The sequence below is a fragment of the Bombus bifarius genome, unplaced genomic scaffold, assembly GCF_011952205.1.
Source record: "Bombus bifarius isolate JDL3187 unplaced genomic scaffold, Bbif_JDL3187 scf7180000008162, whole genome shotgun sequence".
NCBI lineage: Eukaryota > Metazoa > Arthropoda > Insecta > Hymenoptera > Apidae > Bombus > Bombus bifarius.
Window position 1 is genome coordinate 1,026,643 of NW_022884484.1, and position 11,467 is coordinate 1,038,109.

At 30.7% G+C, this 11,467-nt stretch overlaps 1 protein-coding gene across 1 annotated transcript; it reads right to left on the reverse strand.

The window, feature by feature from the left end:
- Positions 1-149: 149 nt before the first annotated feature.
- Positions 150-10,667, reverse strand: LOC117208747 (kinesin heavy chain). Its single transcript, XM_033450058.1, has 14 exons — positions 10,050-10,667; positions 6,974-7,115; positions 6,689-6,862; positions 6,331-6,599; positions 5,993-6,239; positions 5,679-5,915; positions 5,259-5,605; positions 4,970-5,173; positions 4,744-4,887; positions 4,378-4,662; positions 4,105-4,290; positions 3,826-4,029; positions 3,424-3,718; positions 150-3,002 (listed from the first exon to the last, which is right to left on the reverse strand). Exons 1-14 carry the CDS (start codon positions 10,206-10,208, stop codon positions 2,926-2,928), a joined length of 2,970 nt encoding a protein of 989 aa, XP_033305949.1. The 5' UTR covers positions 10,209-10,667; the 3' UTR covers positions 150-2,925.
- Between the last annotated feature and the right edge of the window lie 800 nt (positions 10,668-11,467).

The following is an 11,467-nucleotide window of genomic DNA, read 5'->3' on the forward strand; positions in this document are numbered from 1 at the left end:
GCCTTCCTCTAACTCTGCATACAAATCTATCATCTAATTCTAGAAGGATTTTTCAAATTTCTATTTCATTTTATTTTCAGCTTCGAATGAGGTAGACCTGAATTTGATTGAGGGCTTCTGAAGAATGTTTATAACATGTACACAAGACATGCAATGAAAAAAGAATTTATTATTCTTTTTTATTATTCTATTTTATATAGTAAACCTACTTCGATACTTATAGGTTTCGCTATGCACCATCGAGTATCAATTATAGATCTTTTTTGTATTTTAAAACGCCGGTAATTTTGTTATGATGTAGAGCTTAATTAAATAAGCGCACGTATGGAACATATAATAATTTTTCGAGTAAAGCATAGTGTAGCAAAGCAGGTGATACAACTACATGAGTTTGTCGCACTTTTTCTGTACATTTTTCGGTATGTTTCTAAAACAATGAAACGAATATCTACATCTGTCAACTTATTTATTTCCTTCACATTCGCATACTTCGTACAGTTTACAAAAAAACGGTAGCGGTTATAGACCTCCTCATTAACAGTGATCCTTGTTTTCCAGCGTGAATGTATCATTATAAGTTTAACTACTTCTCTTCTTTTCTTTACTATAATTTTAAACATGTTTGATGTATTATGAAAATAATAATAACTCTGATTTTTTCTATTTTCTCCCATACATACATCGGAGATTTCCGATTAAAAGGATTTTTTCCGACAAGCATATGGATTTTGGAGGTTTTTTTTTTTGTACAATAAAATTCATTAAATTTTTTCAAGCTCCATTGCCCGTTTTAATTATACGAACGAATCATACGAATTACAATGTAAAAAAAGAACATAAACACGTATGTCAATTTGAAAATTACGTGGATAATTTACATTATGCTATTATGTAACAGTACTCGATTAGTCATCATTGTGTTTAATCACGTTTTAATCATAACGAAAATTTATTCGCTAAGTACCGTCCAATTTCTTCCTTCATGTTGAAAAATCAATAATGCCTTTACAATACTCTATAAAAATAAATGTTATTTAATAAGGAAAAAGTGGTCGATGCCCGAAACTCACAATCAAAGAGTTGGCTAAGCTGATATTTTATTTCACGATTCACTAGCTTAAGAAAGAAATTGAATCATGATCAAAAATTCAGCGAACACATTAATACCTTAGTTGAACAGTAGAATGAAAAATACATTATCGTATGACAATATTTCGATAATCGTTAAGGCTTTGAAACAGTAATATTAAGTGTATCTTGCATTAAATATATATACTTGTAGCCTTTTATGCGTAGGGCAATTTGCAAAAATTGTTTTGTTAATTTGCCAAATAAATGTAATAGTGTACGATTATATTTACATACATTTGACAAAAATATTTCAATAATAATTGCACTCATTATGCACCACGCACTTGTCTTCGCATATTAGCAAACACAATTTCTCCTTCGATATCACAAAAGTTAAAAAACGGAAGATGACAAAAATGATCTCACATGGAAACATGATTTCTTTCGTTGTCGTCTACAACAACGAGAGACAATGATTCATAAAGAAAATGTTAATCTTTTTTGCCTACATACCATAAGGAATCTATGCGTAATAAGATTCCAACGTATCACAAACAAATATTTAATCGCGCACAGTTTACAGAAACCTATCTTAAATTAATATTGTTTAGAATTCTCCTGCTCCGGACAATACATCAAGTACGTGTGGCTCGTACATTTTTATCAGAACCATAAATAAAACAATTACAAAAAAAATACATAAAAAGTACACATTGAAAAGCATTAATTATCAACAAATATGATTAAAGAATAGAGTTTTCTAAAAAATGCATGTGTATAACGTTACGTTCAATTGTTACACTGAAAAATAAAGAGATACATGTGTGAGCGAATTTTCGGCGGCCTGCAACAGGTTTTAGGAACTTAAGCAGACCTGTGCAAAAGCTCACTATTAGACGTACAGTATACATACATCTAGGTAACTTCCGAGCATAAGCTCAACATGAAGAAACGTAAACTAACACGTATATCTAAGACAAAAGATTTACCCTATAGGCCAAATTTCATTGGTCTACAGAACTTTAAATGTAGTATAAAAGCCTCTGATATAAACAAGAATAAGCGATAATAAATTAATTTAAATTAGATGAGTATATAAAGATTCATGCAATGAAAACTGTACTATAATAAAATAAATGTGAACGAGGATAGCGATGAAATTTTTCTGTCGAAAATGTTCATAAAGCCATTGGTTCTTGGACCTCAATAATATTTAGAATAGCCAACAAACTTAACACTCTCGGTTAAGCGAGCTCTCTGGTCCGAAAAATCTGTTGTCACGAGTGTATTAATAGCAATGGAGAGAATTCTTACAATTATAAATACTTATAAGCCACGATAATTCCTACAGTTTTTTTCAAAGCCGCATGTCCAATCGCATTTCATGTCAGCGATACCTACCAAATCTTAAATAGTACTGCCTCATTTGTCGGGAAACTTCAATGTCGATAGCAGATTAATTAAAACTACTGTAGACAAGTCGATCAAATTGCATTAGTGTCACTTTTAGAAATTTATTTTATATTCTATGATATTGGAATTCATTTGTCTTTTTAAAGATATAGGATATAGTATACAAAATTTTGATAGAAATAAATATTGAAACATTCTTCATAAGAGGCCTTTGCATGATTATTTGATAGACATTCACCTTTATTTATCGTGCATGATATTAAGTTAAATAATTTATAAAAATTAACTATTTACAAATCGATAGGACATGCAGCACTAATTTTACTTAATGCACTTATTTGCATTAATAAGCACATGCTTGTTTCGAGACAAATAAAAAGAACTGGCGGTGCTCCTTGCGGATATATTACGTCTATTACCCTTACTATATAGTTGTAACATTTATGGGTATCCACTACAAATTAGAGTCTCTGGAACTCTATTGCTTTCATTGATGAAAGCGTTCTTGCATTCGTTTTCTGTAAAAGTGAAGGGTTTGGCATTATGCTCACGATCACTGTACGCTGTTACCCATATCTGAATAAAAACATGAAAAAATAAACAAACATCAAAACTAATATCACCAAAAATATTAACGCAAAATTAACGTTTTATAAATAAAATCACCCATACTCACTTATTAAAAAAGAATTGAGAATTAAAATCAAAATTCTCGTAAGGTTTGTTCTTTTAAGTAATCTTTCATTCTTTATATGAAATTATATGATTTATATTTAACTATATTAGATAATATATTCCAAAATGTATAATATTTTTATCGATTTCTTTTATGCAAAATTGAACAAACCTACGATTTGTGTGTAAAAATAAGAATATAGATAGTTATATGCAATGGAGAAATGATATATAACAAAGATAACTATACAAATTATTACTCACCACGATTTCCTGTTCTAATAGCATTAACATTGGTTAAATGGTGTTGACCAGCTCTAATTGGCTTAGCAATTTGCGCGCTAGGTCCACGACGAGCCAGATTCTTCTGTCTAACCGCTTCCTTGATTCTATCTACCTCATATTGATAACGTTTACGATCTCGCATTGCACCTTCTTTGGCATCTCGCAATGCTGTTTCCAGAGCTTTTACACGCTCCATCGTAGCTCGCAATCTTTTTTCAAGTTTAGGTAATTCACATCGAAGATCAGCGTTATCCCTCACAAGTTGTTTATGAACCTATTAAAATTATATAGATAATGTTTTGATGGAGAGTATAATTACGCATTAAAAATATTCAGCGATCAAATTTGTAATTTTAATTACTGAATTTTTCAATCACGTACTTTCGTAAGCTGATCTAGATTATTCTCAAGGAAGGAAATCTTCTGTTTCTGTGTAAGTGATCCACCATCGTCTTCGTTATCTTCTGCGATCATAGTTTTCTTTATTCTAGTCTGAAGATCTTGAACAAATAATTTGCGTAGATTGTGCAGTGTTTGAAGTTCTTTGGCTACTGTTTCCTCCAGACCTTTAAGATCTTTGCGAGCCTATAAAAATTAATTAGTAATTACAGAAATTTGGACTTTTAATTGCTCTATATCTTTTGTCAAATTTATACGTACTTGTTCACGGCGTTCATTAAGTAAAATTAATTCTTGCAATTTAACGGATTTGTTTGCTTCTTCTTGTTTCAATCGCTCATAATCGGCTTGCATTTGCTGATGAGCTAATGTGAATTTCTGGTTCAAATCTTTAAGTTCACTGATCAATTCTTGCTTCTCAGACAGTTCATCCCTAAGCGCTGCGACCTGCATTCAATTAATAATAATAATATTTAGTATTGAATTATTCATAACAATAACAATAATATATAGTAATGTAAAATGTATATTTACTTGTTTCTGATGAGCATCTCGCAATTGATCCATTTGTTCTTCTAGTGCTACTCTCATTTTTGTTGCTGCTTCCTTTTCTTCTGCTTTTTCTTTATTTGTAACTGCTTGTACTTGTTCTGCAGCCTTCAACTTGGCACATTCTTCGCGTAAAGCATCAACATCTTCCTCCAAAGCACGTTTACGTGCTTCCGCTACTTTCATTGATTCCGTTAATGTTTGCATACGAGCTTCATGTTGAGAAATTAATAAACGACATTCAGCCAGATCTTTTTCATATTCGGCAACCTAAAATAAAATTGACCAATGAGCGTTATATTGTAAAAATCAAATATAATGAATTCAAAGAGTACGAAATCGAACGCTTACTTTCTTGTTACAGTCTACTTGGGAACTTTCTAATCCTTGGCATCGTTGTACTAAATTCTTCACCTCTGATTTCATTTTGCTAATGAATAGCCTTGCCACTGTGAATTCCTCTTCAAGTTTACCATTGCTTTCTGTAGGTACAACCTATAAAATATGAGATTTGTAATACTTTATGTAATTCCACTTATAAGAAATTCTTTAAACGATGTAGTAAATCAGTTTTTACCTTTAGATTTTCGTCACCACCAATAGCAACTCCAATTTCACCTAAATCTTTCAAGAAGTTTGCTAACATTTCTGCAATACGTTTCCTTTGATGTGCAGACATATCTCTCAACTGTTGTAATTCTGAAGCAGTACTGTTCAGCGTTGTTTGTTTTGCTAAAAGTTCTTCTGTCAAAGTTTCTGTTTCTTTCTTTTTAATATCACACTGTAAGAATGTATATATAATATAATAATATCCTTATATCTTTCAATACAGATAATATAAGAAATTAGCTATTGACATAAGATACCTCTTGACATTTTTGATCATAATTAACTGCTAACTCTTCCAATGCTTGTAAAACTTCTTTAACTTCTTCCTTAGCCCGTTCGTGTTCTTGCTGTGTTCGGTTCACCTCCTGTTGTAGTTTCTCGTATTCACGCCTTGCAGTCGCAATTAATTCTGCTTGTTCATGAATTTGTTCTTTCAAGTTTTCAACATATTGCGATTGTTGATTAATCTCTTCATCCTTATCATCCAATTGCTGGTAAAGTCTTTCACGTTCTTCTTCTAGTTTCTGCCGTTCTTCGTTAGATAAAGATCCAGCCATCAAATTGCCACCAGGAGTGGCCGGCATTGGACCATCATCAAGTTTACCTGTGGAAAGCATTATAAATTATATAATATATGTCACAACATTCTCATTCTTATAAAGTAAATTGTATAGTACCCTCAATGGACATATTAATTGGAGTTGTAACATCTGATGCTTCAACCAAATTAAATTGTTCTTCGAGTTTAACTGTTTCACCCTGTCGCCAACGAGATAATTCAGCCTCCAATTTTTCAACTTTTCCTTTCAATCTAGCTGCCTTCTCTTTCTCCCTCTCATAACGACGCTTCCATTCTTCAGCCGTTAATTCCTCATTAACGCATACAACATTCTTTATAGTCTTAGCTCGTTTACCTAAGAAAATAATTAAATATATAATCGAGAAACTTCATATATTTAGTCAAGACAAAAATAAAGATCTCGTTTATTACCAAAATCTAAAGTCGACTTTGTTTCTGATTCATTGAAACTAGCTGGTGAACAACAAATAATAATCGTAGTTCTAGCATTGCCACCAAGAGATTCTTGCAAAATTCTAGTCAACTTTGAGTCACGGTAAGGAATGTGAGTTTTATTTCCATCAGCTAAAGCTGAAATTACGTTTCCAAGAGCTGATAGGGATTTATTAATATTTTTTGCTTCATCTAATACAGTGCCTTCTGCTCCAGTTTTTGAAACCTAAAATATAATATAAACAAAAAAAAAAGGTTTATTCTGAGGAGAAGGAAGTAGATGTAATGATAGATTTAATAGAGTAGATGTAAGTCACCTTTTCAGAACCAGCTAAATCAACAAGATATAATTTTCCTGATAGCTTCTTCTGGTTTTCTAAGTTTTCTTGTTTCACATTTATTAAGAATACGGAATGAGAACGTGAGCTGTGCTCATTCATGTTAGTTACAGCAATGTGCCTATTTGATTTTCCCTCTTCTATCACTTCAAACACTTCTTCAGGACTAGATACAAAGCGTTCTGTTGCACCTTTTACAAATGGTACTCGATTTTTATCTTCATGCACACTTAGATTCACCTTGGATACTGAGAATGAAAAACAATAAAATTATAAGTAACAATTTTAAGAATTTTCATGTTAGATATATAAGTAAAATGAATAATGAAGTTCTTACCATCAAGAAGATCTCTGATCTTATCCATATAGATTTCAAAGTATGATACTTTGATATGAAATTCCAAATTCTCTTCCATGCCATAAATATGATTGAAAATGTCATTAACGATTCTGGGAATAATACCCTGTTTATTTGGGTCTCCAATAACACCTTCCATAGTGTGCGTTTTACCTAATTCACACATAAATATTTCATTAGCAGAATCATGTTAGAACTTAACTTTGATACAATAACTAATAACACATATTTAGGTATTTTACTTAATACAAATTTTCAATTTACCTGATGATGTTTGCCCATATGCAAAAATAGTGCCATTGTAGCCTGCCAACACATCTGTGACAATTGATCTAGCTGCTTCATTGTAAACTTTATCTTGAGTAGCATTTGGCTTAAATACTTTATCAAAAAGATATACTTTTCCCTAAAATAATATTGCAATATTAAATTAAAGAATATACGCTACTACACAAAAGTTTTAGAACATGAAGCCATATTTTGATAAACTTTCATATGATATTTGTACAATTTAAGTCGTTCAAATCACATAGTTTTATTAATACAATTTACGGATGTATTACGATTTACGTATTAGTTGATTATATGACAATAAAATATTTCATTGTCCGAATAATGAAAATTTACAAAAACGAAAATATATGTGAATTATTAGAGATACGCTCCGTTATGATAGCCGTGAGCAGAACATTCTTTTCCGTTCCTTTAATTCACGATGGCTATGTTCGCATATTTTTTTTGATTTATACAAATATTTAGAACATATTATAGAACTACAGAAACATAAATTAGAGTTTCTAGCTAATTCAAAGCTTCAGTTGAAATCACTTCGTTTTGAATACTTTTCGTGTGCACGTCGCATATTAATAATAAGAGAAAAGACTTGAGTATAGCGAAGTGTTCTGAGAGAGTCTTTTTATCAAGAGAAGAGGCTATTCTGCAAGAGAAATTTTGAAGAAAGTGAGAACTTCTTCCGTTGTCTATAGCCTGTGATACATAATTTCGCAACTACAGGTAATTTGAAATGAAAAAGGTAATAGTTGAGATTCGATTTTTGTAAACGTAATTAAAGAAAAACTACTCCAAAAGCAAAAATTGATAAAGAACAAATGAAACTAATTTCGCGATTTGTGGAAAGTAGATTTTAAAAATACGCAACTCTAAAAAAGACTTTAGTACGCTAAAAATCATTAACATTAATCACTAGAAGACTATATTACGAATAAGTTTAAATTTGAAATTTTTAAATCCAAAATCCATATTTTAAATCCAAATTTTAAATCCAAATTAAATTTTGAAAATTTTAAATTAAAGTTTGATTTAAGAGATATATAAAAATAGAAAATGCTTCCTATATAAAAGCGAATTGGAAATTGGACCGAAAACAACACAACGAGCAATTTGTTAAAAATAAAAAATTTTAGAAAAAAAATATTTGTGTATATTGCACAAACGTAATCTCCGTTACATTAATCGAAACTATTTCATTCATGATAATGGTCTTACGTATCTAGCGAAGATATGTAAAAAATGTCTAGAAGAAATACTAAATACAACAGAAATAAATGTAATGGTGAAGTAGCTATTGCCTGATGTTAACCTTATCGGAATACTATAGGGTGTGTTAGGACGAAAAATATGGAAAAATGTCCAGAATTACGGACAGAAATGAAATATTACATAAAGGGAATGAAAGATAAGAGAGAAAAATAATAATAGAGAAATTATTAAAAAAATAATAATTGCTAAAATACCAAAATTAGTAAATATGATACTTAAGATACACAGGGTATATATAGACGAAAAAATAACTAATTGTTATTGATTTTGGTAAAGTATAGAGTTATTATGTTTTTAAACATGTCTGTTATTATACATATAAGCAATTCTGTAAAATATAGCATTACTTTAAATATTTTATTAATTTCAATAATACTTTTAGGTTTTTATCAAATTTGATTAGGTATCCTGAGACTTTTAAACAAAATATATTTAAATAATATTCATTTAAAAAATTAATGACATAAGACAAATGTTTGCCAATTTTAAATAAGTAACAATACCTTAATTTTATTAAAATTCTATTTTTATCTTACATATTTCACGAATCAGTGTGAAACACAAATAAAATATTGTAGGGAAAATTATATATTACATGTGTATTTGTAGGTCCCTTTGAAATATAGAAGAATATAGGAAAAAAGGGGGACAATTGCACTCAATGAGGCTTTGTATCAGGAACCTTTTAAAACAATAGCGATATCTTTACTGAGCTCCAAGATCAAAAGACTTCTATATGAAATGGTGCATTCATGAACATGTATCTACTTAAAAATACATGTCTACAAAAAAATACATACAAAAGTAAAAATATCATTAGGAATAGTTTTAATTTCTATATACAATAATAAATTTTCATAAACATATTTTCAAAAACAAATATTCATAATATATAATTATATATCTGTTTAATATTCTTAATACAAAACCATATACAATTACAAAAATTAAATTATTTGTTTATATAGAAACAATAAGATCATAATGCAAGAAAGACATAGATAGAAAGACAGATATTTAAAAATACTGACGCTATCAATTAAAAAAGTCCTAATCACTTAAATGATTTGATAATCTATATATTTATCTATCTTATTATAAAATGAGAATTTATTTATTAGTACAGCTGATAAAATCGTAATATATAAAAAAATCATGAAGTGTACATATATTTCCTGCAAGGGTATAATGAGGATAAGGAGAAATTAAGGCTATAGGTAGTGGAAATATTTTACAAAAATTTAATAATTATAAGAAATACAGGATCGTTTATTAAATTAAGTTGTAGCGAATGCGATCAAACATTTCACAAAGTTGAACTTGTATTTGACGAATCTGAGGCCAACAACAATTTTTAACGCCACAAAATATATATATATGTAGTTAAATTGACAATTGACTACGGTCGATGAACGAAAAAGAAATTCGATCGTTGACAATTCGGTACTGTATCTACTTTGAAATTACGGTTTAATCATTCGCTGAAATAGATGCGTCAACGTGAGGAAATCGTTCAGCTCGACGAAGCACCGATGGAGGCGGAATGAAATCTCCATTTCGCCGAAAATAACAAAAATGAATCATCCTGTGCGTCGATCGAAGGATTCTTTTAATCGGCGTTAAATGCATAGCAGACGGTTTACAGATAGAATATACTGAATATAGAGAAGGACCGAGAGAGCAGCTGTCAGCTGTGCACGATGACATCACACGTAAGCTGAACACGGTTAACTAAATGTGATAACTAAAAACGAGAATGACGCGTGTAAAATCTACGTACCCCTATAGAGATGCAGTTATCCTCGCCGCCGGATGGGAATTTTACAATGAATTTCGAGCCAGCCTTCTCCTCGGAGTCGTTCAAAGGTCGAAATCTGCAGACTACCTTGATACTGTCCTCCGCGGCAATCTCACGCTCCCTCGGCGTCTCCATTGCCATATTTCGGTAGCTCGAATTCGTGACACGAGTTCCTTAGTTATTCTGATTAGTCACACTTAAAAATGATTTCCGATCTCTCGTAGGGTGCATAGGCGACGAGATGGTCGCGTGAACCGCATCAAGAACCACTACCGTCTTCTCTGTCACAAACCACAGCCCGTTTTGGAGCCAGCAAAGATGGCTGCCGTTGTTCGATGATTTTGCGGGTGGGTTGATTTGCGTGTGCAAAGGTGAGAATCAACGATCGTACTTATGTTAGACTGATAAAGAAACATGGACGATATAAGGTGTGACACGCGGCCAGCCCTCTTCTACTAATACATTACTACTACTCTATATTGAAGCACGGAAGTGATTTTTTTGAATATACTTCGGGTACTCTAAAAACCAATCGATGAGAAGTCTAGACAAAGTTTAACGCAAACGCGTCGAACTAAACGTGCGCGCGCGCCGTACGACTTGCCTGTTTGCGCACACGAAACAGCATTGTCGGCGGATATCATACATACCAGGGCTGTAACCTGCGTGGGCGTCGGATCCTTATTCCATTTTCTAGCCAAATACTTGTTTGGTCATTTTGTAGGATGCTAATATTCCTCCTTGAAAATCAATTATAGTTTACTTATAACGTTTATAAATTATTTGGTATATCTGAAATTTAAGCATAATGTCTGTAATTATTTTATATAACCTCTTTTTTTGCATAATACATTTTTCATTTAATTTAGTTTACAAATATTGTTTTTTTGTTGACTAATGCTTTAAGTCGTTCAATTTGAATCTAAATTTGTAATTATACTTTTGTAGGTTATATGACAATATTTTTTAAACAGATTTCTTAGTTTACCTGATAAAATAGTGCGAATAATTATAATCATATGATATAGCTTCCATCAAATTATTTTTAATGAAGGAAGGACAATTGGATTTAATGTTTTCATATTTAATATCGTTAAAAATTAATTTTTTATCTTTCTACTAGGTAATTCGTACTTCGATTGCATTTAATAGTCCTCGATATATGAAATTTAAATTTTGCTATTTGTACAATTTACGAATGCATATTGGCCAATTTCAAATTTTATGCTTCCTAATATCAGGATTCACAAATACAACTTGTAAAAAGATAATGGAATATTTTGATAATGATATTGCATCATTTATTTAGATATCAATATTTATTAAAACACAATCATAAAATAATATTATATTACAATATTATATTAAAATGATATACATTTATAATAAACATTATATCT